Source organism: Osmia bicornis, chromosome 6 (genome assembly GCF_907164935.1).
Source record: "Osmia bicornis bicornis chromosome 6, iOsmBic2.1, whole genome shotgun sequence".
NCBI lineage: Eukaryota > Metazoa > Arthropoda > Insecta > Hymenoptera > Megachilidae > Osmia > Osmia bicornis.
The window spans coordinates 5,540,646-5,566,401 of record NC_060221.1 but is presented as its reverse complement, the minus strand read 5'-3'; the positions used below and the strand labels follow the sequence as shown (position 1 = coordinate 5,566,401).

General features: G+C 36.5%; 2 protein-coding genes and 1 long non-coding RNA gene across 15 annotated transcripts; 1 reads left to right on the top strand and 2 right to left on the bottom strand.

Moving 5' to 3' along the window:
• Positions 1–5,779: 5,779 nt before the first annotated feature.
• Positions 5,780–10,601, bottom strand: LOC114878890. 6 transcript variants are annotated; one of them, XR_006829489.1, is made up of 6 exons: positions 10,517–10,601; positions 10,390–10,446; positions 9,428–9,847; positions 8,407–9,024; positions 7,690–7,754; positions 5,780–6,170 (listed from the first exon to the last, which is right to left on the bottom strand). It is a non-coding gene; the product is annotated as an uncharacterized LOC114878890 (long non-coding RNA). The 6 variants fall into 6 exon arrangements; XR_006829492.1 differs by having other exon boundaries at positions 8,407–8,691; positions 8,783–9,024; positions 10,390–10,525; XR_006829491.1 differs by having other exon boundaries at positions 8,407–8,753; positions 8,834–9,024; positions 10,390–10,525.
• Positions 10,602–10,645: 44 nt separating this feature from the next.
• LOC114878888 (solute carrier organic anion transporter family member 74D) lies at positions 10,646–18,508 on the top strand. 7 transcript variants are annotated; one of them, XM_046286035.1, is made up of 10 exons: positions 10,646–10,988; positions 11,409–11,681; positions 12,098–12,307; positions 12,537–12,795; positions 12,945–13,086; positions 13,155–13,446; positions 13,816–14,008; positions 14,108–14,366; positions 14,453–14,891; positions 14,989–18,508. In XM_046286035.1, the coding sequence occupies exons 2-10, from the start codon at positions 11,423–11,425 to the stop codon at positions 15,855–15,857; spliced, it is 2,922 nt and encodes a 973-aa protein (XP_046141991.1). In that variant the 5' UTR covers positions 10,646–10,988; positions 11,409–11,422; the 3' UTR covers positions 15,858–18,508. The 7 variants fall into 7 exon arrangements, with proteins under 7 accessions (XP_046141991.1, XP_046141992.1, XP_029048993.1 ...); XM_046286036.1 differs by having other exon boundaries at positions 10,647–10,946; positions 11,393–11,681; XM_029193160.2 differs by having other exon boundaries at positions 10,647–10,946; positions 11,390–11,681.
• LOC114878889 (solute carrier organic anion transporter family member 74D) lies at positions 17,342–25,224 on the bottom strand. Of its 2 annotated transcripts, none has more exons than XM_029193162.2 (8): positions 24,889–25,224; positions 23,795–24,390; positions 23,082–23,191; positions 20,926–21,365; positions 20,032–20,707; positions 19,139–19,523; positions 18,834–18,935; positions 17,342–18,569 (listed from the first exon to the last, which is right to left on the bottom strand). In XM_029193162.2, exons 2-8 carry the CDS (start codon positions 24,135–24,137, stop codon positions 18,448–18,450), a joined length of 2,178 nt encoding a protein of 725 aa, XP_029048995.1. In that variant the 5' UTR covers positions 24,138–24,390; positions 24,889–25,224; the 3' UTR covers positions 17,342–18,447. The 2 variants fall into 2 exon arrangements, with proteins under 2 accessions (XP_029048995.1, XP_029048996.1); XM_029193163.2 differs by lacking the exon at positions 24,889–25,224 and adding an exon at positions 24,471–24,490.
• Positions 25,225–25,756: the final 532 nt, after the last annotated feature.

Here is a 25,756-nt window from a genome sequence, read left to right as displayed (position 1 = left end):
AAAGAAATCAATTGATTCATCATTTATAATTGTTTCATTTCGATGTAAGGGGTGTAAGTAAGACTTCGATGAATAACAAACGAGCGAAGTCGCTGAAGTTCGAAAGAAAAGACGATGCGCAATACTTTCTCCGGTTAATTGCGTTAATTGTGCCGGAGCAATATCAGGCGGTAATTAAGGCTGCGACGGCTAATTAAGTTCGAAGCAGAGACATCCGTCCGAGCACTATCACCCCTCCAACCCTCGTCTCGCAACAGGACACAAAGCTGCGGACTAACTGAATTTTCTTGAGCAACCAGGCGTCCATCAAAGATCACAGTACTCGAAGACCTCGCTACGCTTCTCGAAGGGCATAACCCCTTGGAATTTGGTTTTCTTCAATTTCTCGTTTACCGAAATCGTGTCTCTACTCTATCTACGAAACTCCATCTCTCGTGACTTTTTGTGGAATTTTCAAAATTCTTTTAAGTCATCGAATCAATTTTTGTGTATCAATAATTAAATTTTTCTGCCCAGCGTATAATCTTCTTCAAAAATCATTTTTGCTATTATCGTGCCGAAACGATGTTAACTTTTGTCAAAGAAATACTCCCGCAAAAAAAAGTTAAAAACTTCAAAGCAACGTTTTGTAATGCAATTGGCTTTAATCGGATTAACGTTGGCCCGATAGGGCTTAAAAAGAAAACAAAGGTAAAACGAACCGGTTAGGGAAAAAATGTTACGCGTGTTTATTCTTGTCGACGAAACTCTGGCTCGTCCGTGAGTATCCGTGACCTATAGCTAAACGCATCTAGTCTGTATACAGGGTGTACGCGATAAGTAATTCACTTACAGCTCTATTGAGTTAACCCTTGCTTCTGCAGTGCCTCCATTTAGCCTCTGAAACCCCTGTTTCGATGGTACTTCTGCTCTTCTACCTTCCTACCCTGTGCCCACTCCCCTCGCGCCCCCCGTCGTCGATTACCCCTGTATCATTTAGTTCTCACAATATTAAAATTGTCAGATTCTATGTGTATTTTGTACACCATGTATATGGTGCATACACATGGTTGAACGTATCAGTCTCGTGAGTACTACCAACATCTCCCATTTCCAATTTCCGATTTCTATTAAATAATATTAATTTGATATTTCAATTTGGAAGTAGATTTCATAATTTTGTTCTTCTTAATAGAAAAATGTTAATTGTGAAACGGAGATTTTTATTAGGATTCGTAATTTTAATTATTAGACCACCATATGTGTTAGAAAAATAATTTTCTTGATAAAAATAAACATCATTGGATTTTATAAATCTTTATTAATGATTCTTCAAGTAAAAAATTCTATTTTTTCTCAAATTTGAGCTTACTCTTGGGTAAATCTAGGATAAACCTAACATATAATTCTTCTGCAACTTTCAACTAAAGAAATTTGTAATTCCTCCGAGGTAGAATTAGAAAAATTTTAAAAACAAAGTATACAGGTAAAAAGGTCGCAAATTAATTTGTCGGTCTAATATTTTCTAAACCCAACGTAACGTTTTATATGTTTTGGTTGTTTTTTTGGGAAGTTTATGAGGCTGCGTCTGATTGAGAATTTCCGAACGTTTGAAGAGGTAGAAATTGATATTCGATCAATTAAACGTCCAGGCTAAAGGAGGGATGAGAGAGAAAATCAAAAGGGGGCAGAAGAGAAAGGTAAACTTAAGCTAGAGAAGGATCGGGAAAGGGAGGAGGATAGAAGGACGAGGGCAAAAGGTTAGGTCATATTGCAGATAGGCAAAGTAAGTATCTACCTCGTCGAAACGTCGGTGTAAGACCACTTAGAGCAAGGGTTCGTCTCTTTGGGAAAGCTTATGGCGGGCCCTCAAAGTGGCCATTACGAGCCGATGGTTGGTCCACGGTGGTCTATAGAAATCGACGGTCAGTATCGTCTCTTTCCTCCTCTACCCCTTACCGTACGACTTCTTCTTCCTATCCTCTCCATCTTGTTCTCTTCCGGTACCATTTACCAACCAAGTTATCCAATTAGGTGTGTCAAGAGGTATCGAATAATTATGGTGGTTTACACTGCCCGGTATTCCTACGAAACACTATCGGATCATAGAATCGGAAGTGTTTGTTGAAACACAACCATATATTAAAATTCTCTGTAATTTCTCACTGTACAAATCATCAACTCCTTTTATATAGGAAGGAGTTCTGTGGGATAACTACTATATGTCCAGTTGGACAAATTGTAAAATTTGTAATAAAAAATATAATTAAAGAAGCAGTTATCACCTAAGCCTTGTTTTATGGGACTGGTTTATATAACTTGACTGTGTAACAATTTGTCTAAGTTACTGAGTTTTCATATTTTTGTTAGTTTATATTATATTAAGTGCATCTTACACCTGTACATCTCTTACATCCCTGCAATAATTCGTGCAACAATGTTGCAAAACGAGAAATCTGGTTTAAGCAAGTCAGCCCTTGCCATCTGGGCCGTCTGGAGTCGCAAGCGTCCAGAGCGGGGGCTCTGGGCGTCTTTGCACGCGACTCCAAGGAGAGACCGATACCGGGGGTGACCTCCGATATCGGCCAAGAAGATGGCAATTAAGGGGGCGGCGGACTTTAGACCTCCCCCGGGAAGAGGTCCAAGCGCTCAAGACGTGGGAGGCTCGGGCGTTATATTTAAGGTCCCAGAGCCTCCCTGCAACGTCGGTAAAGGTCACCGTGGTGGTTTTAGTGGGTAAAAATCCCACACTATCCGTCGTCCCTCCCCCGAGGGTGCGACGGGTGTCTTTTAGAAGATTTCCACCACGTAAAAAAAAAAAAAAAAAAAAAAAACAGATGCATTCTTGCATATTCTGTGATCCTAATACCAGGAGTATATATCGAATTTATATATAAAAACTGATTCGAGTAAAGGTAAGTAAAGGTAAGTAAAGGGGTAAGTATTCTCGCGAGACTGCAACATTGTTGCGAACGCGCAATCGGGGCCTCACGTTTGCGACATTGTTGAGCACGCGACAAGCACTTGCCTCACGGAATTATTCGTATCTTGTGATGCACCTGATCCTTCGCGCGCGACAATGTTGCAAAACGTGAGGCCGGGATTTCGCGGTCACGCCGCTGCTGCGATCTCGCCGACGCCGCTTGTGATTTGGAACATTGTTGAGAACGCGCAATCGCGGCCTCACGTTTGCAACATTGTCGGGCACGCGGCAAGCACTTGCCTCACAGAATTTTTCGCATCTTGTGATGCACCTGATCCTTCGCGCGAGACAATGTTGCAAAACGTGAGGCCGGGATTTCGCGGTCGCGCCGCTGCTGCGATCTCGCCGACGCCGCTTGTGATTTGGAACATTGTTGAGAACGCGCAATCGCGGCCTCACGTTTGCAACATTGTCGTGTACGCGGCAAGCACCTGCCTCACAGAATTTTTCGCACCTTGTGATGCGCTTAATCTTTCGGGCGCAACAATGTTGCAAGTCGTGAGGCCAGCGCCGCGCGTTTTGCAACATTGTTGCGGCCTCGCGAGAAGCTCAAATTCTCTGGCTACTTACCTTTACTTACCTTTACTTGGCTGTACATATTTTTTTTTTTTTTTTTTAACGTGGGGAAATCTTGCATAAGACCCCCCACCGTCCCGTGGGGGAGGGCGGTGGGGGAGTGTCAGATTCCTACTGACTAAAACCCCACGGCGACTGACATTGGCGCTAAAGGAGGGCTCTGAGACCTTATGTATATTTCTCCAGAGCCCTCCACGCTTGGCACACAGGTGCCCATTTCGAGGGAGGTCCAAACTAAGACCTCCCTCTGTTGCCTACAGTGTGGCCGATACTGGGGGTCGCGCCCAGTACCGACTTATCGGGCCTCGTCCAAAGGCGCCAGGAGCCCCCACTCCTAACGCCAGCAACCCTGATGACCCCACCAGTTTTGGTGGCAAAGCTGTCATATTTAGTATTGAGGGATGTATTGGATGAACCTTCCCTTGCTGCTCCTGCAGTGTGAAGTATATTTTAATAAGCGAATGTATAAAGTGAAAGGGTTCAAGTATATTCTCCCTAATAAAAAGAAATCATAAAAATAATTATCCTCAGTTTCTCCTCATGATAAATGTCATGACTTTGGTTAATCTGGAATCTTTCCAAGACAATTGTGTTGAGATCAGAGGGAGTTTACGAAGAACAATATGATGCTTTAAAAAAGTGAATCTTCTTCATCGATCGAAAGAATTTTATAGGAGGCCGTAAGAGTGGCAGAGGGTATCCTAGGGTATTCGGCGGAAAGACACGTTTAAAGAATTAAAGTATCTAATGCGAAAGAAAGGTCTTCGAAGCCGCCGTTTGAAAGCATTGTCTGCTTAAGCCTGGCATTCAGTAGCCTCTCTTGCTCTCGCTCTTTCTTCTCGGGTATAAATTGCGAAAGATAAGATAGTACGCAGCCAGCGCCGGATCGGTGGAGGGAGAAATAAGAAATTAAGAGAGAGTCTTAGAAGAGAATAAAGCTAAGAATTCAGGTGGTACAGGGACGATGGCTGAAGAGGAGAGGAAGAATCGGTGTAACAGAGAGAAGAAAGAAAACAGGAAGAGCGACAGAAGACGGAATGAACTGAAACCACCGCTGGCGCTCGCTTTCGGGCTTAAGTCCTCCCAGGGATTCTTACTCGCGCGTCATTTAACAAAACAATTAGAAGTTAACCCCTTCCTTCGTCCGTTCCTTCTTTTCTTTCGAATCTACGTACCAAAATTAAGCAGGCTTTCAACCCTTCCTAAGATCGACCAATACACTGTCCGACCTTACGTATAGAAATCTTGTAATCTGGCAATATATAGGGTGATGGGATTCAAGAAGAGTAGGAATTGTTCGGGAACCCAATTTAAACTCAAAGAAATTTAGAATTATAATTAACAGAAACTTTGAGATACACAAATTTCTAATTTGTATGAAACTGTTTTATTTCTAGGCGAATTCGTTAGGTTGCAAGGTGGTCCGAGAAGCAAATGATAAACGGAAAGAAGCAACGGTTCCACTCAAGAAATTACGGAGGATCGTTTAGCGCGAACGTGGATGGGGATCCTTCTACTTTTTTCCTCTTTCATGAAAAGTCTGCGACGGTAGCTCGACGCCGCCATGAATTCCGTCTTTCACGGTGATAAATAAAAGTAAAGCGTAAAGCAAAGACATCCGGTGGTGGTCGCCCCCTTCGTCTGCTTGAATTGTAGGAGTGTCGACGACCAACCCCCCTAAACCAACCCCTTGTCGATACCAGACTGCATGAAACCCCTCTCTCGCACACCAGTAAAACCGCTACCTCTTAGAACTGTGACTGCTTCGAAAGGTAGAAAATAAATATGCCATGTTTTTCTGATATCTGCCACCGTGAAATATGTATAATCCTCAAACGAGGGTTTGCTTTCTTTGTGGCAAGTCGAGGAAAGTGGAAAAGATTTCCACCAATTATCAGAAACTCCTCTTTTGATCTGTGTATGTTGATTCATAAAACTCTTACTCTTATTTGGAAAAAATCAAAGAGGGTGATGTAGACGATACATCCCCTGTTTCTTTTTTTTATACGAGGATAGACCGAAGGGGTTCGTGGGAGACTTCCCTTTGATTTTATTTATTTGTACGACAATCTTTCTCTTTTTTTTGGTCTTATTTAAGAGAAAATTAGCAAAGACAAACTTGGCGCTGCTTTTTCTCCGGAGTATCGCCTCGTTAATTTATTCTGACTGCTCCCTTAGACGTCTGTTTACAAATACTTATTTTTCAAAGTTCAATGTATCTGCTGGAATGTGTATAACTCGTTTGTGGTAGGAAACTTTCAATACCGAATGGTATTTATTATAATTGTACAGGGTGGATCAAAAATTATTTTCTCGTTTCAGTATATCGTACTTAAAAATATTTGGAAAAATATACGTCGGGCACGTAGCTGAAAAATTGATTTAATTCACTGGGAGAAAATATGAGCAAAGAACGATTTATCAGGGTTCGTATTTTGTAGAAGACTGGTAATTCTTGGTCGCAATCCTGCTTTGCATCGGCTCTGATAGGAATACATGGCAGGCAAGCGGTGTGAATTTCCCTGAGTGGCCATTGTCATGTTAAGCACTCGTCTTTCACCCTCATCAGGGTTTCGTTAGGTTGACGACCGTTATCTCATCAGCGCTTTGGGAAGCCTTGTTTCGCATTTTCCTTAAAAAAAAAAAAGAGGCAGAGGTTATTATACTTTGAATCTTAATGAATGAGTCGTTTTAAACAGGCTATTGTTATATTCAACAATTTATACGAGGTCTGTTCTTTGTAATGCTATACAATTTTATTATACTTTGATCGAAAAATACACCATATACTCATAAATCAATTTTTCTCCACCTAGAACATATAGTTCTTCTTTATATTTAAAAATAAATAATGTTTGTCATCCTCATAACTACTCAAACTACATTAATAAACTGGAGGATCCTCAACGGGATATCGCAAAGTAATAGAATATAATTAATCACATATTGGCACACGTGGCACTCTTCTCGAAAATGGCCACCGACGGTCAAAGTCGAAGTTTCAGACGGACATTCGGGCACGTGAACAGAGCGGCGACAATCGAATCCGTATTTCAATGAATCCCGTGAAAGGGTCGAGGTCAACGAGATAGGGGATGGACGGTCCATCGACGAAAGCCAGAAGCTTTTTAACCGACGACTACACCCCCATGTCCCTCCCCCCAGGATCGACCGCTACAGATTAATTTCATCATGAATGTTAGCCCAACACTTGAGATTCAACCGCAGCCAAACACCCTTCACGATACTCTCTATTAACAGTTTAAAGCGTATTACAGTCGCGAGTCAGGCTTGTTTCGGTACGTGCATCATGAGCTCGGCCAAAGCTCCGACACTCTTGTGAAAAATTGTAATTTCAATAAATATGTTATGGTTACACAAAAAACAGTTATTCGTCTGGTTGGTACGCGATGAACACCAGGGAGAAATACATTGCAGGGGATGAAATGTTGAAACGTTTTCCATATTCGTGTATCGTGCTGTACTTAAACAATTACTTTATTTTCAATCGGAAAATATGGGACACTGAGCAAAGATTAAAAGTAGCTTTCAATATATTTTTTAAATTAATTAAAATGGGACAGTGGATCATTCTGGCAGTGACAATTGAAATTTAATTTTACACTCTCTTTTGCTATCATTTTCAAGTTTGGACGTAGGGAAATTTTGCATAAGACTCTACACCGTTACCTGGGGAAGAATGGCGGGGGAGTGTCAGATTCCTACCGACTAAAACCCCACGGCGCGGCGGTTGACTTCGCTTTTGTCCACTTTCTATTCACTTTTTCGGCCGCCCTGACCCACTACTTTTTCGCCAGGGTATAGTATACATTTGGATCACGAGTGTCCAGACGTTCGAGGGTTAATAATTGGTAACGATTAAAAATTCATTTTTTATTTTCTCTATTTATTCTATTAACACGCGTTACCATTTTTTGTTCAGCTAAACAGAGACTGCCAATTAGGCGTGTCTGAAAAGTCGGAGGCCGTTTGGTTCGAGACCGAAGAGTAAGAAGGAGAATGAAAGAAAGAAAGAAACGAAGGGAGACTTGTTTCGCGGGGTATCCCTTTTTTCCCCTTCTTCTCTCTCTCCTTTACCTTTTTCGGTGGAAATAAAACTGTTGTATCTACTAATAAAGGCGGAGTCTTACCTTTAAAAGCGAGCACCGTTGCTTCTCTCGTTCTTTCCTGGCTGGTTCCTTCTCTCACCTTAGTTCTGCGTTAAAATAGGAGGGATTAGTTCCTATGGTAGCGCGGGGGCTTAAGCATTGATGAGGTTTTTAAATGGGTTCTCCTTTGACGATGGTAAGAGAGAGGAGAGAAGACGTGGACGGCCGACTGACTGGGGTAAGGGGGACAGAGTGGGACGATATTTACCGAGAGATTAAAAAATCGGGGGAAAAATTAAGTGTTACGGGGGCACGCCCCCGTTCAGGACTTAATTCTACGTAATCCTCTGCTAAGATCGCCGAACCGACCTCCCTTCCTTTAGCCCTCTCCCTCTCCACGCGGTAAGAAGGTCGTTCGTGATTTTCAACCCTCCGCGACAGCGTTTCTTCTTTCTCTTTTTTTTTTTTTTTTATCTTCCACTAATCGTCTGAGATTATGCTTTCAGAAAATTCTCGGTTAGATGCTCGTGAAAACGTTGTAAAATCATTGAACAAACTCCTTCGTCTTTTATTCTCTTAATAACATCATCGTCTTTCATAACAATTAAAAGAAAGATTATTTTTTTATAAATTCAAAAGTACTTTGAATTCATAAAAGCGTGGGAAGATATTCAAATATAAAATTATATAAAAGGTCTATGTGATAATCCTATTATTTTAAATTCTATCTAAAAAATATCAATTAAGATGTTACTATACCTTCGAATTTTGTATCAATAAATTTCTGATCACACACACATAGAGCTATCCGTTTTGCATTAGGTTGGGTGTAAACTCATCTGAAGCAGTTTAGCAGGCACCGTTGATAGAAAGTTCATTTTGGGACGAGTTTGGGTTTGCTCACGGCGGGTCTTTTTCCCTGGGTTCCTTCCACTCAAATAATAATGTAGCTTAATTACACGAGAACAAGTCGATATGTTGGTGATACAAATATTTAGAGGGTGGACGGAGAGTAGCCGTGGAACGATGTTATTAGTAAATTAACTGACATCAAAGAAAATGCGAGCGTTGGTCACTTACTCTGCTAATGGAAAGCCTGCATCGTTCTATACGAAATATCTATAGATGTACATACATACGTGTACAGATACATTTCTGTATTTCGGTTATAGTACTTCATCTGTACCTCTTTCACAGGCCATCGATGCTTCAAATATACTGGGTATCCTGTTTATCATAACCATCTTGTATATCTATCGTTAGGAGAAAAATTAATCGTTAGGACAAAAAAGTAATATTTTCCAAATTTGACTTCAGAACCTCTGATGCCTAACAACTTTCTTATTATAATCTTCATAATTTTTTAAACACTCCAATCTGAAATAGGAAAAAGAATTAATTAATCTTTAATTGTCAATGAATTATAATATTATAGAATAACAGTAATTAATTTTCAAATTTCAAATTCCAATCTTTCAGTTTGTAGTTTTTACGACCTGAAATAGTTATTACTATCATAATTTAACAAATTTTTCATTATTCATTCAATTTCTATCGTCCCTTCATACCTTGCCTTTTAACCTCCATCAAACCAGCAAAGTTACACTAAATCTTCTGACTCATTTTTCTTCAGAGTATTACCTATCCGCTACCCTGGCACGCTTATTCATTTATCATTACGAGCCAGTATGATTGGTTAAGAAGATGATGCATGCCGTTAGCGAGGAGGACCTTGAAAAAGGCCAAAGAAGCCAAACATCCCTATAGCTAGTTCTCTTACCGATTTCCTTGTGTCTCCTTGTTCCTTCGTTACGCTCGGGTCTTAAGGGTGATTTCTTTTCGTTTCTGGCTCCGCCGGACTAAATTTCGCGCGCTAAGCCCTCGGTGTAATCCTGCCCTTAATATTCAAAAACGTGATCGCCCTGCCAAGCGTGCCGGAGAAAGGAGCTGCCCTCGACGAAGATAGCAACCACGCTCGTCCGAGCGAACTAGCGAACAGGGAAAGCTTTTCATATGCTAATTGGCATTCGTCATTTTCTTATGGCGGTGACTTAAGTGTGCTTAAACGTGCTAACTCCTTTTTCGAAGCATTAGACCTTCACCGAGCTTGAGAGATACCAGGCTGTGTCATTTTCGAAATTGGACCCTATCGTGAAATTTTCTCTTCTCGTCGAATATGAAATTGGAATTCCTTCCTCACCTGAAAATTAGTTGTAATTAATTTCATACAAAATTAGTTGTAGTTTGTAGTATTTTAAGATTAGATTCTCTTATTTTAGACATTCGTGTAATCTGAACCCTTCTTTCTGGGTGGAACAGGTCTCTTGGGAATTTTGAAATTCTGGAATTTAGAAGATCTAAATATAATTTTTCAAATTTTGAAATTTTTAATTTTAGGATTCTGAAAAGTAGGAAAGTCGTTGAAAGTCCAAATTTTGAACCCATCTCAAGAGGGACCCATCTCTTGTTTGCTATTTGTCCATTTTGTTACCAACAGGCACACGGTCGCCCATTTTTGAGCGACCCATGCTCCAACTTAGCCTGACGACTTGGTTAATTTCGCAGGTAAGGCTGGAGCCTAATTACCCAAGGGCGTTGACCCTGAAGTTAAATCCCTTATATACCAAATAAATAAAATTTTAATATTTGAAACAGAGTAAAATAATCCAATCTTACCATTACATATATTATTTCCGAATCGTCACTGACATTCTAAATTGTAATTAATACTGCATGACTCACCTCTATTTCTATCATCAATGGTTCTTAATCATGAGCGACTGAAAATCATGTTGTATTCTGCAATCATTTTGTAACTGATTAATATATTTCCCATTTCATTTTTCATATGAAGGTATATGAACATTACCGAACGATAGGAATCGTAGCACATGCGTATATTACATTCTTTATCGAAAGATATCTGAGCAGCGTATCTGTAACCAGATAACAAGTATGAGTTCGTCGAATAAAAGTGCCTCACCTGTGACTCCGCTTTAGTCGATTTGCTCAGTCGTGTCGTTTTCTTCATTTTTTTTTTTTTTCTGAAACGACGCAAGGTGTTATAATTAATTGAACAAATACTGTGTCATAATGTGATCTTACGTCAATTTTGATGACTATATTGACACCGGTGCAAAAGTTTATGTATTCGGTAGTGTGTATGAACAGAACTGTTCATTAATTAACTTATTTGTGAAATAATTTTACTGAGACTCAATGAAACTGTTAACAAACGCGAATGGGTGTTCTGGTGTTCAATTAATAATTGATAAATATTGAATTAATATATTGGATTGGTAATTATTGATATGTGTTCTGGGAACTAAAAACGTCAGCAGGTGATTCATGATGACAGATAATCTAGATTCATGTAACACGTCCTTAATTACCCAATTGATATTTGTTATACCTGAAAAGTAAATTTAATTAGAACATTTATTGTTTTACATTAGTTATTATTGATGTATGTTATTGTGGTTGAATTTTGATTGCAAGACTGAAAAATGAATAGGTACCATAATTAGAATATTTTAATTTCGAAGTCACTGATGATACAATTAAGATTTAGCTTCTCTCAAAATTGGAATTTTTATTTTTATTGAAAAAATATTTTAAACCATTGACGCTTTTTATAGGTATCTTAGAATTTTTCTAATTTTTTCTTTTAATTTGTTGAAAACCTTACATGGTAAAATAATCCAGTTTGTTTTTGAAACATAAAAAATATATCTTTTTGCAGTAGAATTGTAAAATTATAGTTCAATCGAACGGAATGACTATACGTCTTCAAGAAGTGGTGAGATCGGAAGTGGAAGGTGGTTTAGCAGGACCAGCCAATCCGATACCAAGCCAATCGATCGATTGTGGTTGTGCACAATTACGATGTCCGAAATTAGCAAAATATGCAACTCGACGGCTCTTCGTTGGATTGTTATCATGGGTCGGTTTGATTCAAGCAGCCGCGTATGCTTACTTATACGTGGTAGGGCATACAATCGCAAGAAGATTCCAATTTGACCCTTATGTAATGGGTATGCATTTAAACTATTGTATTTTTGAAATTAGAAATTCTTAACATAACATATGAAATACCTTTCCCTTTTAATAAAAATATTCTGAATGAAGATTTTAAGTAATTTTAAGGGATGCCTTCTATTTGTCAGGGATCTTTAAATTGATTGATCTTTGGGAGATAAAAAGCAATCTCTATAGAATTTTAGATATATTTTCATTCATGGTTTAACAAATAACTGCAATAGTTAAAATAAAATTTACAATCAATTTTTTCATTTCAATATTAAGTAAAATAATTCATAAATTAAAATTTAGAAGAAAATTGATTATAAATTTTATTTTAACAATTATAAATGCAATATTTATTAGACGATGAACGTTTATTTAATTACACCTCTGAATTGTTATTAATTATTCTTATTAAATATTGCAGAATGGGTGCTCTTAATATCAGATTTGATACCCTTTTTTCTTGGATTATTGATTGCCTATTGGGGTAATAGAATCCATAGAGCTAGTTGGATCGGTGCTATAGTTCTTCTGCAAAGCGTTTCATATTTTAGTTTAATAATTCCTCACTTAACACATCAAACGAGGATTATTGAAGATACCGAAAACGTCACACATATGGCGCTATATTCAGGTAATTCAATTCCTAATCAATTCCATTTAATCTTTACTTAACATTCATCTATCAAAGATCTACTCACATTATTATTGATTCATTTATAACTTACAATCAATGTTAGTTAAAATAATGAAAATTAATTGTACTACAATTAAGAATAACTTGGAATATAATAACTTATATTATTTTTTAACTCGATTTAATTTGAAATTCCATTATGACATTTCTCATTTACTCTTTTTAGATGATCATCGAGAATTATGTTCAGAAGTTACAGCTAGTATCATCGCTGAAGGAGACTCACCATGTTATTTCACCTTTGGTGTACTCATTGCTGTGCAGATTATAACTGGAGTGTCTAATATTGCATATTTCGCATTAGGTCTATCTTACATAGACGATAATACAAAAACGAAACACGTGGCTGCCTTCATCGGTGTCGTGATCGGTGTGAAAATTATTGGTATTTTGTTGGGCTACATCCTGGCATGGGGTTGTCTTAGGTAAGAAACCTAGCTTAAATATATTAAATACTTAAATAATTTAAAGGATATAAAAATGACTTAAAAAATTATTAACTTAAATTATAAGTTAAAAAAGTCCTTAGATTAAAATAGAAGATACTTATACTTAACAATTTGTGTCAATGCAGAATTGATGCAGTGACCTTGACCCCAGTAGAGTCCTACAGGGAACAAATTGGTGCATGGTGGCTAGGACTACCAATCCTTACACTGTTACTTATAATTCCTGGCTTACTACTTTCGTGGTTCCCACGTATGCTGCCATCCCAGGTAAATACCAACTTACAATATTTAACGTACCTGAAATATACAAAATATATTAGTTGTAATGATTTTAGGTCGTCGAACGAGCTGCAGCATCCTTATTGAACAGTTCAGATAGATACATTTCAGCACCTCGAAGATTAATTAGTCAAAAAATAGGCAGCCCTAATTTTTGTCCTTCAGTGGGTAGATTGTTCGTTAATAAAACATTAATATGCCACGTTCTGGCTTGTACTCTGTACCTTATGGCTATCGTGAATTTTATGGCCTATGAGAATCTTATCGCCGAATCAAGGTTCCATGTACCAAAACCAACTGGAACGTTACTGGGTTTCGATGATCCAATGCCATCCAGAGTAGTGTCAAGTAAGATAAAAAATATTGTTTGAGGGATTTTTTTTAAGACATTGACAATCATCGTAGAAATAGGATAAGAGGGAAATGATAAAAATGGATACATTACATAGGAGTATGAAGAAATTTTTATCAATCTTAAGGCCATTCTTTTTAAATTCAATGCAAACCTTTTTATATTAATATTCAAATTAATTTTTATCGATTAATTTCAAATTAATATAAGATTCAAATCTGATATCCAAACTAATATTAAATTCTAATTAATACTAATTTTAGTAATCCTTATCCAAGGGTTAATTATTTGTTTAATTTAAATTCATAATATCATGATGGTCAATGTATTAGCATTTCTATAATTAACATTAAATTCATTTTCAGATATGTTAAAGCCAATCCTAATCGGCTTAATCATCATCACCTCAGGTTTGGTAATAGCGAAAGCGAAACCCAACGCCAGAAGTATCATAGGATACAATATCATTATTATATTTTTATCTGCCGGAATTATATTCGCACTATCAGCCACTTCTTGCATGAAGAAGCCTATCGTTGGTACTGATAGTAAAGGCTCGTAAGTGTACCTGCTAATAATAACTGAACCTAACAAAAAGTTAAAAAATTTATACAATTTTCCCAAGATATTTTAATAATATTTCTTAAATATTTTCAGGTTGCAACTGCTGAGATATTGCAACAAAGATTGCCGTTGTTCGGCTGACGCTGATTTCCGTCCTGTGTGCGACAGCAAAGGGATGTACACATTCTATAGCCCTTGCCATGCCGGATGCACCTCCTCTGATTACAAAAACGGGATAACAATGTATGATGGTTGTAAATGCGTGCAAGCAATGCCTGGTTCGAATAGTATGGAAGCCATTGATGGACCTTGTGGTTTGAATGGTTGCCAAGTTAGTTGGTTAAGCTTTGAGGTAAGTGTTATTTTCTGTATCTTCTACAAATCTTATAAATATTTAAAAATAGATATATTGTTAAAATATCTTTTCTTACCCTTTAGTTTGGCACTTTACTAGTGTACATACTGATTGCTTCAACATTTGTGGGTGACTTTTTGATACTCTTAAGATCAACCCACACACAAGACAAAGCGATCAGCGTGGGCTTCTGGCTGATGTGGTCAGCATTAATTGTGAACGTTCCTGGAAAAATTCTATACGAAGTAATTGCCAATTTGACGTGTCAGTATTGGGGCACTCGAAGGACCACGTGCCGTCTTCATGACAGTTCCAAACTCGGCGATTTCCTGTGTTATGTCACCGGCTCTCTGTTGGTCCTAAGTGTTTTGTTGAAAATGCTGCTATGGGTCTTTTCTGAAGATCTCAAACTCTACGTTCAAAAGGAGGAAGCAACTACAGGGGCTGAGATGCAGGAATTAATTCAAAATACTACTGCTGCGACTAGACAACAAACAGAACAGCCTAACACTGAAAATAATAGTAAGTTTTCCTTAATCCGATAGTAACTCAGAGAGTGAACATTTCTTGCACAATTAAAAAGGAAGTTAAATTAATTTTCTCTTATTACCTTCTCTAGACGAAACCACAGTTCAGGTGGAACCAAGGAGAGAATCAACACCCCCAATAACCAACATTTCTCAAGAAGATTCGGAACGTCAAGAAGCTGAAAAGGCACCTTTGAAATACGGTCCTCTTGGTCCTGGCGATCGTCGAACCGATTCAAAATCCTCTCTCAATCAAATATCGCAGACTCCTAGATCAACAATGCGATACCTAGACTCCGAGGACGATTTGAGTTCCAGTGACGATGACAGAAAAGACCCTAGTCCCAAGGTAGCATACAAACCACTGGACCTCGATTCCGACGTGGAAAGTGATTTGGTAAACGTACCACCGAGATCACGAAAACGTATCTCTAGCAAAGAGTACGACAGCTCTTCACCTTCGAAACGCGAATTTCCAAACCCGGATAACTATGATGATCCAAGGTTAACCAGACAAATGAGATACAATAATGCAGATGGTTCTTCAGAAACCAGCAGCTTCGAGTACTCTAAACAGAGACATGAAAATGAGATACAAACGAAGGGAGACTTCAATGAAGTTGGTATACCCATAGTGGATTCCATTCCTTCGGGAGCTCCTAAGTCTGATTCACGTTTTATGAAAGATGTGAAATCGTTAATTAATAAATATGAATTGAATGCAGAGCAGCAAGCTAGTGGAGATCAAGCGTCGGTTAAATCTGGAGGAAGTGTTAGATCAGAGGGTAAAATTGTTTCTGGAATACCATTGGTAGCCATGGCATCGAAGAAACCTTCTTCAAGGAACCCGTCTTCTTCAGGGTTCAATAGTATTGATAATAATAGGTCAGAGTCGCGCGAAAGCAACAGTCCAAAAACGTCCAGCAAAGGCAGTGTAGGTACCCTCCATACAGACTTTTAATGTTCATTACACTGTTTTGAGGGAAATCATCGTATCGAAGTAAGTTTATAGAAATATCTTATTTATTTTTGTGAAGACATCTCGTTGTTGAATATTGCATTTATAATAACAGTTTGTTGTACAGGAAAGTTTATTAGGAACATAGCTAGATTAGAGATATTTCCGAACGATGGGAGATAAGAGTTAAGAACAGTTTCATGATATCAGCAGTTATGTTAGCCTTATGTTTGATGTAGATAGAAAAGTTATTGGAGATTGTGCAAGAATTCTCATCGAATCTTTTGATTGTGCTAAAAATACACTTCTTTGTTTTTTGTATTGTAATTATGAGAATTTTTTATTCGAAATTGTAATTTAGAACATTCCTGGGGGTTATTAATTCATTAAATTAATTCTTGCAAAAAATAATGAAATTATTTTGAACTCGTATGAAATTGCCAGATATCTCCAAATTTTCCTGATATATTCTGTAAATACGAAAAGAATTAGAATCCTGTACGAAAAGTGCATGATAAAAAAATTTTTAATTGTTATTGTAATGTGTAAATCATAAGAAATATGTTACTGATATTTATTTCATATTTTGTTAAGATCATTTACCAGTAAGTAGAAAAAATTTATTACATGTTTCGAAAAACTTAAAAAGTCTCATAACTACAGATTCTCCATTCCAAAACAAATCGAAAAGTCCTGTACCATTTTACGATCAAAGGCCCTGTTTCTGAGATATAAGCGATTAAAGATTGAATGTTTGCGAATGCGCGGGTACCGTTTAAATTGCGTCGTTACACGTGACTTCCTGTGCGCGCCCAATTCAAACTTAGAAACAAAGCCCCGAATCGAAGACACTTTGGAGACACTTTGTGTTCCTGTACAAGAAATAGAACAGAAAATTTGTTACAAGTTGTGATTATAAATTTTTGCAGAATCCGTATGCTTAAAGCAATAAAGCTTATTATTACGTAACATAGATCTTGTAGAAAAAGAACTGTATTTTATACGTATTTTAATTACATATTCATGACTGTATTAAAGTAACACTGCCATCACATATATTGCAAAATAATTTTATCAAATAAAAATAAACTAATGTTTAAGAACTTTATGTAATATCCTTTCTATTAAATGCATTTTTGTTTCGTTAAATTTCACCTGTTATTTTACCAAATTATGACTTAACGAAATATGAAACTATTCATTTTTATTAATGACGTATTACTGACAAAACATGAACATGACATTCATACAATGTCCTACATTGCAATTCAAAAAATGAGGTTTTCTATGATTTAAAATGAGTGTCATTTTAATTATAATTATGACAAAAAGAGTTATATTTAATCTCTTGTTTAAATAAAGAGCTACGTTTTACTTAATTACTATAAAAATGTTTAGAAGTTGAATAATTTGAAATTCATTTTCGTGTGGATAAAGTTGTTTTATTGAAAGATATATGTTATTAAAATTACAAAATGATAGACCTGTTTAAATTTTCAATTATTTATTGCTTGCTTTTGTTCTCGCTGTTACCACCATTATAAGCCTTATTTCTGTTCCATCTACCAACTTTACGCATCAATATTTTATTTAAGTGAATGGATCAATTATTTCCTTCCCTTACAATCATTTAAAAACATGTTATGCGTAATTAATATAATCCTAAAATAATTGTGATCAAATTTGGGTAACACCTTTTATTTTATTGAATAAACTTAATACCTATTCGAGGTTGCGAATTAAAACCAACATGATGTATGGCACCCTACCGTTAAATTCAACGTAGTAACACTTCCGTTCACCGATATATACATAGTACATTGTACAGAATTCAAAGATCTCCAATTATTACAAATTGTATAACAAAACCTTTTTAGGTGTCTTCCTTTGATTTTAATAAAACTGAAGTATATTAAGTGAACTTAAAAAATAAACTACATGTGTTTTTATATAATTTAAAAGGGTAAAAGCCACCTGTAAAATTGGGCATATAACAGGATAATTTAATATTTAGTTTATACTGTAAGGAACCACTTCTAGAAAACTTTTTTAAAGTCTCTATGTCCAAAGGGTGAAGCACCCCTAAAATACTCCTACCCCCTATTTACTTTTCCACATATTTTCGTGTGTCTACAAATGTTTTTCTGGAATATAACATATCTCAATTTTATTGAAATTAAAGGGAGATACCGCGGGGAGTTCCCTCGTTAGTTTACACGTGCCAAAAATTATTTCAGGCTCCTCATAAATGATGAGAATATATCTCGTTGACAATGATCATGAGGCGAGAAGAGTAAAAAAAAGAAAGAAATTAAATTCGTTTTCTGTCTCAAATGCTGTGCCTCACGAATGAACTAGTTAATGGTAAGTTCTATCCGAGGTACTACGAGTTCGTTTTTTTTAAATATCTAAGAAGATGCTTAAGGTACTTGTAAAGTCTTTATTCGTCGGCTCTCTCGTTTTCCATCTTTCCCGTCTGGTTTTTTTGTTTTGTTTCTTTTGCTCTTCGACCAACGACTTTGCAGTTCGAACCTTTATTCCACCTTTTTTACTTGAAACGAAGCGATCTGACTCGATCGTTAAGGACTCACTTTCAAAGTGTCTCCCCGGGTTCCTCGGCTATGTCTTTCAGCTCGATCTCCTCGTCGAAGATCTTTACGTCTTTCACGAAATACCAAACACCCATGTCGAATAACGTACCAATCGTTACGAAAGCTGAAGAGAAAAAGTTAATAAAGTTAACGTTAAGGGGTTACATCACCTTCGCTATTTAGCATATATTAATAATAACTTCCAAAACAAATTTCTGCAATCTTGAAAATTTGGAATTTTCAGCTCACGTTAACGAAATTTGTCAAATTAAAATTTTGCAACTTGGAAATTAGTAATTTTATAAATACCACATTATTGAAAATTTATTTCTAAGTGGCAAAAATACTTTCTTTTTTTTAAACAAATTTATAACATTGGGAAACTTACTAGCTGCTGTAAAGTTTAGCAGATATCTTAAGGTTTCCCCGTTGTAAAGCCAACAGTTTCCTGTACCCGAACACGTTTTGCCCCAAACAAGACAGGTCCTATCTGCAAGTAAAAATAACACCTATTAAATTAAATCGAAACACCAAATGAAATTATAAGCATAGCTAATAGTACCTAACACTATCAAGTAAAATAAATGTTTAAATAATTTAGACAAAAATTATTTTAATAAGTACCTATTTTCAATAGTTTTTAATTCATGATCATTTATTTGCAATAATTATTATTAGAATAAAATGACTTACCTAAGATAAATCCAAACAATATTGGCGAAGGTATGAAAGCAAATAAGCTCATGATGGTTAATCCAAAACCCATAGCCACCGTTTTATCCTTCTCATCGACGCATCTGACGGAAACCAGAAAATTTGATGCTCTTCCGGTGGCGCCACTGAATTTCAGTAGACAAACCACAGCCAAAAACACATAAAATTTGTGCATACAGTCTACAGGACAGGCACCTGGTACTGCACTACCCAATATTGATGACCTATCAGAGTCGGTGCTCTCAAACGGAACGTCCGTTGCGTACATCGACGTGTTGTTTGCGAATAAATGTGACAAGGAATGTGTAAACTTTGGTTTGATGCAACTGCACTCTGTGTACATCTTACTGCCGTTACCCTGAAGCTGAAAATAAAAAATTCAATTAGTTTATAAAAATACATAATAAGCTAGGAAATCTTTAATTTATAAATTATGGAAAGTAAGGATATTTTAATTAAAAATTTTGATGGCTGCTGTCACATGTTGGTGACTATTTCTATGCGAGGTAATAGCTATTGCAATTTGACAATTAACAATAATAGAATTTCTCAAATTAAATCTTTTCAATTTGGAAATTAGTAATTTTATAGCATAGACATAATGAAACCTTCCAATTCAAATTCTTGCAATTTGGAAACTACTAATTTGAAAATGTAGACATAATGAAACGTTCCAAATTAAATCTTTGCAATTTGGAAATTAATCATTTTACAACGTAGATTAATAGAACCCTCCAATTCAAACTTTGCAATTCGGAAATTGCACCATCAGTAGCACCTTTCAAATGAGATTTTTCCAATGTGGAAGGGTAGCATTAATAGAACCCCTCAAATTGAATTTGTTTAGTTTAGAAATAAATGCGATATCGAACCTTTACATTACGACACCCAGCGTGGCAGGCAGAGATAAATGTTTGACCATGTTCCGAGCAGACAGGATTATAAGTAACGTAATCGCAGTGGCACTGCTGGTTGCACGGAAGTAGAGTCTTCAAAGCGCCGTCTGGTTGAACCGTGATTTGACTATCATTGGCAGAACATCCAAGAAAAGCGTAAGAGATCATCCCCATAACTGACACGGCTCCCACCATCACGTTCCATGCAGCCAAGTACCTCGCCTTAGGTTTGTATTTTGAGATAACTAATCCGGAGAGAAGAATTCCAAATGCACTGAAGACCAGACCGACTGTTCCGGTAATTAACGACGAGACGGAAGCGGATTGTTTGTACTGAGTTTCGATGTATTTCGGCATGAATATCCAATAAGGCATGTATCCCATAAAATAGAAAACTGTTGCTAGATTATTGCACATAAGTGTCGTGTTTGTCAGCAATCGTTTAAACGTTCTCATCATATCCGCAAATGAAGCTGGTAATTCCGGTTCTTCGTCTTCTTTGATACTTGTCGCTGATTTGTTTCGTTCTAAAGCTAAAGCTTTACGAGCTGCTGCTCTGGGTAGAGTTTTGGGGAAAAGGGCGATAACACTGGCGAAGAAGAATAGGAGGAACGCTAGGATGATCCAACCGAGCCACCAGGCACCTAACCACCTATTGGAATTTTAGTTAATTAGTGAAAGCTGATATGTAAAGACTAAAGACAGACTAAAATTTAAAATAGTTAATATTCATCAATAGTAAATAATGGAATGTATCAATAGTCATATTTTTTTTTTATCAATTTGAAAATTAACGCAAAATTACAGAGGTCTTAGATCTCATAAAATGTGCATATTTAAAATTTAAATAAATAAAATACAATATTGTACCTTGGATCCTGTGTAGTGATCGTAGGTGTCAGAGTAGGACTAATATAAAACTTGAGGGCAAACGAAGCTAAACCATAACCAATGGCTGGACCCAACATCCTCAGGAAGTACGAGAAGCTAATCAACGCCGGTGTTTTTGATTTCTGTATATTGTCATCCATATAAGACACTCCTAGAGTGTAATACAACGATCCACCAACTCCTGATACCAGTTGGGCTGTGAAGAGTAACGCCTGGGGTGCGAAATTCCCATCGGCATCCTCGCATTCGTTTTCACGGTTCTCCTTTCCGAGACACAGGAACTTCCGGTATTTATCAGGTATATGACTCGAATTTACGTTCCGTGGCTTCGCTCCGTATTCTTTCGTGAGTAAAAGAGCATCCTCTCCCGGGCCGTACAAAAAATGCGGCAACATCGTCAAACAACAAAAGAGGACGACCTGAATAGTGAAAAAAAAAGAAAAAATCTTTTTATTGATACTTTTAGTGATAACAGTACGTTTGCTTTAGAAGAATCTTAAAGATATCGTTAATAATTACAGTAGTTCTTAATAACTGTTTGTTGACCGATATCAAGAATTTAGTTTGTCTACATAATTAAAAAATGGAAATTAAATAATTAATAGCAAATTAAGATGTTACTTGTTAGTATGTAGTTAATTAAAGTGACCTTATATTCGTTTTAAGTTCTAAAATATTTCAAAAAATAAATAAATAAAGAATGGAAAATAACTTAACATATACATAATCATTTTTATCTTGACAAATAGCTTATTGGCATTGATAAATGACATAAGTGAAAATATTTCAATATTGTTTATTTTGGTGCAAATAGAATTCATGATATCATATCTGTAATCTTTAGTCTAGACATTATGAAAATAGAGATTAATTAGAAGAAAACTATATGATCCAAATTCAGCTATTATAATTCCTGAAAAATCTCCATTTTTTAATTTATGTTATTAATAAAATTTTCATTAACATTTTTCTTAATTTAAAATAAGAATCCCAGAAAATAAAACAGTTGTAATATTATTTGATACTGATAACACCAAATACCATTGATTTGGAAAAATCTTAAAGAAAACAAATTATAAATGATTTAAAATAAGTTAAAGCTTATTTTAATCCAGATAAAAGAAAAAAATATTAAATATTGCATTCGTTGCAAGCATTTTCAATAATCCTTATTTACCCTGAGGTGTTCTGCTCTGATAATAAGGGTAGATCGTCTGATATTTACATTCGTATGATCAAACAAAATCAATCTTGGAAAATGCCATACAATTTCTTCAAGTTTTTACACCAAATCATTATACACGATTGTCTACGAGTCGTGTTTACTCTCATGTTATCTGGGTGATTGCTGTGACAATAATTCTCCGAGTATTCAACTGTCTTACACGAGATAAATGCCGGGTAATTAGTTTGACGAGAAACAGCAATAAAAGACGCCGGAAGCGTTTTCAAAACGATTTGTAGACTAGTGCAATATTTTTTTCTTATGAATGTTTTGAAAAAGTTTAAAATCGCTGAATTACGATACAGAATTATAAAAATTTTAATTCCTCTCAATTACAGTTATTCTTTTATATAATGAAAGATTGAAAGAGTAGTATTAATTAATTTCAAATTGAAAGAATAATAGATCTTCGAAGTGTTAACAAAATAAGAAAAATAATATTACAAAAGAATTGTTCTAATTTGTCAAATGTTAATCCTGGTATGAAATGCTGCAAGGGTCAAATGCATCGTTTTTACAATTAAACAGGATCGTGTGTTTTCAAGGTAATTATTGAAAATACGTGACGCGAGTTGTTTCACCCACACCACCGTACGTCTTTTCACTGTCGAATGAATGGAGTGTTTAGCTAAGCATACGATGGCGAGAGTACGATGGTAAGAGGCGTGAATGAGCGTAGAGCTACGATTTCAACGCTTCCTAATTTAATTAAGAACCGACCAACCGGTGAGTTATGACGTCTCCTAGTTCATTCTTCGGGGCGTGTGCCGACAGCTGATAGTTTTCTCTATATTCATCGAATCTCCGATGCAGAGAAATGTAACGAGGACATAGATAAGTAGAGAGGTGTCCAAGTAGAACAAAACTCATGGACGAGATATTTTCAACCAAGTATTTTAATAAAACTCACGGTGTAAATCCCAAACGCGATCCATCGAGGCCTGTGACCCCTTCCCGCGTAATAGGACAGGACCACCGATACAAATAATTGTGAGATATCGTTACCCACTGTGATAAGACCTGCCACAAAGAAAATAATACAAGCTTTAATGAAGATAATTAAACCGTTTCGATCTATTGATTCATGATATTAAATGTAAATACTCCGAGGATTCTGTTTACCACTGTAGGTCCATTTATTTACCATTTGGATTCATCAAATAAAAATGAGAATGATATTAACCCTTCGAAATTATCTAGCTCGATATCTGAACGCAAATAATATAAATTTTATTTGCAATTAGAAATTTTTCAGTTTAAGTACTTTTCTTACAATAGGCTCTCGTTATATTGCCACGTGAGCGATTTGGCCTCTATACGGATTTTCAAACATACTAGCGCCGCTCTTTCACCATCATAACCTACGAAAATGATACATTTCCATGTCCCCTATGGCCCTTCAAATGAAAACTTGGAAATTTAACAAATTTTCCATTTCTATAACGCTGTCTTTGACAATATAACGAGAGTCTACTGTGCTTTTATTTGAAGAACTATAATTACCACCATTAGTAACAGAAAGATTAAGTATCAAAATAGAAGAAACAAAAGTAGTATTTCAAATTGGTAATTTGAATATAAATTTCATCGATATAAAAAATAGTAATGTTCTAAAATGATTACCTGTGGTCTTCGATGGTATCTTGAACCTTTTCTCGATAGTGGTGATGGTACCATTGAAGTACGCATAACTGGCTGAGAATATACATCCAAGCACACCATAGAGAAACACGTAAGCCTTTTTGTTCGCGAATCTCTGCAAGGTCACACCACGAATACACCAAATGCCGCATGATGTTTCGTCGGTGATGGGTAGATCCCTGAACACGTCCTCGAGTCCCCTGGAACTCGGGGTGGTAGGTGTAGTCGGTGTTGTAGGCGGGGTGGACGGCACCCTCAACAACTTCAGGCTCTCCGGCCCGTTTTTCTCGTGGTTGCTCATGTTATTCTTCGCGTTATTCTTCATCTTCGTTAACGGCACCGTTGCCTTCTCGACGACGCTACGAGACCCTCGGCTCTGACCTCAATCGATGGTCGCACGTTTTCGATCTACGTATGGGGTTCTCGCGGCCCTTGGCATCGCTTTTCCTTTCTTTCCCTTCGTTCCTTACGCGTTATCCCTTTCACGGTCACGTGTTCTCCATGTTTCGGTATCACGTGGTCAATGGCAATCGTGCGTCGATCCGATGCTGCCCTTTCGGTTACGGCGTATCAATCACCTAAAAATCCGAAAGGGTTAATTAGAAAATTGAAATTATACGTAAGAATGATGAAAATTATTTTAAATCCTATAACTCACTTTGGTTTCAGACATTTTCTATTAGATTGTATTTTGACGTTTGAAAATTGATCTGAAGTGTGATAATGATGGGGACAATTGACTCGAGAAATTTAAGAATTAATTAATTAATTAATATTTATTAAGTGTTCTTTCTTTTCATGTAATCTAATATGAAAATGAAAATTAAGTATTTTTAGATCCTTAATGAAGGTTTTTATCAAGCTTTAGTCATTTTTATGCAATTTGTAGAAGAATATGATCATTGACTACTAATTTGAAATTAGATAATGAAATTATCTTTGTTACTGAAGAAGTATACTATATTGTTATTAATATCAGTCCTGTTGATAATCGAGTAAACAATAAGAAATTATTGTTCATAATTGCAACAAAATTTAAAGATAAGTACACATCAGAAACATCTGAAAACTCCTACCGTGGTAGCAACGAAGAACGGTCCCAAAAATGTCACTAAAAGCCAAAGTTCCTTCAAAGGCACGCAAGATCGTTCGACTGGGGGGATATTTACGATACTATTTTGGCAAAAACAACGTGTTGGATCCGAAAACGAACGATATTCTTTTGCAACTGGAGTCACCTCCTGAACGCGACACAGATCAAACCGCCTTCGGAAGCTCCTCCTGCGGTTCCCCACTTTTCGACCCCGAAGAACTGATCAGACGACAGTGGATCGCAACACGGAGAACCGTGATGCATCTATGGTAGTTCAGTTCGCGTTGCTGTTATCAAGCGGGCACATTTTCTACCTCTCTTGCTGCTACTTCGTGTCTTCTTCCCCCTCTATCTCATCGCCCTCCGTCAACGGCTACTCACTGTCTCTCCCTCGCTCTCCCTCTGTTTGTTTCTCCAATAACGGATGAATCTTCTTCTTCTTCCTCTCCTTCTTCTCTGGCTCGCTTTTCAGAGATCCATATTCAATAATCTATATTTGTAGACACGTATCAATAAGCGATACCTAACTAGAGGAGCTACTGATTAAAAGTTGCAATCAGCTGATAAAACTGAGAAACGTTTATATGAAACTGCGATTTTTATATCGATTAAAAGTTAGAAACTTCAACTTAGAAAATTAACAAATTGATATATGATGTTAAATATTTTTGCAGTTTAGTCAGCATTAACATTATTTATTTTTGTTATATGATACAATGCTAATTTGAAAATTGGTACTTTTCTGGTATAAATAAAATTCTTTTAAATTATTCTTTTTTTCTATAAAATTATGAGATATTAATTAAATCTTTAAGAATAATTTCATTTTCTTCCCCAGTTAATTTACCCTA

Coding starts and splice junctions, on each gene's coding strand:
- LOC114878889 (XM_029193162.2), bottom strand. CDS start 24,137: ATGAAGAATAACGCGAAGAATAACATGAGCAACCACGAGAAAAACGGG. Junction 23,192..23,794: donor GATACCATCGAAGACCACAG/GTAATCATTTTA, acceptor TCTTTGTGGCAG/GTCTTATCACAGTGGGTAAC. Junction 18,570..18,833: donor GCTAAACTTTACAGCAGCTA/GTAAGTTTCCCA, acceptor TTTTCTCTTCAG/CTTTCGTAACGATTGGTACG.
- LOC114878888 (XM_046286035.1), top strand. CDS start 11,423: ATGACTATACGTCTTCAAGAAGTGGTGAGATCGGAAGTGGAAGGTGGT. Junction 11,682..12,097: donor ATTTGACCCTTATGTAATGG/GTATGCATTTAA, acceptor TAAATATTGCAG/AATGGGTGCTCTTAATATCA. Junction 13,087..13,154: donor CACGTATGCTGCCATCCCAG/GTAAATACCAAC, acceptor TAATGATTTTAG/GTCGTCGAACGAGCTGCAGC.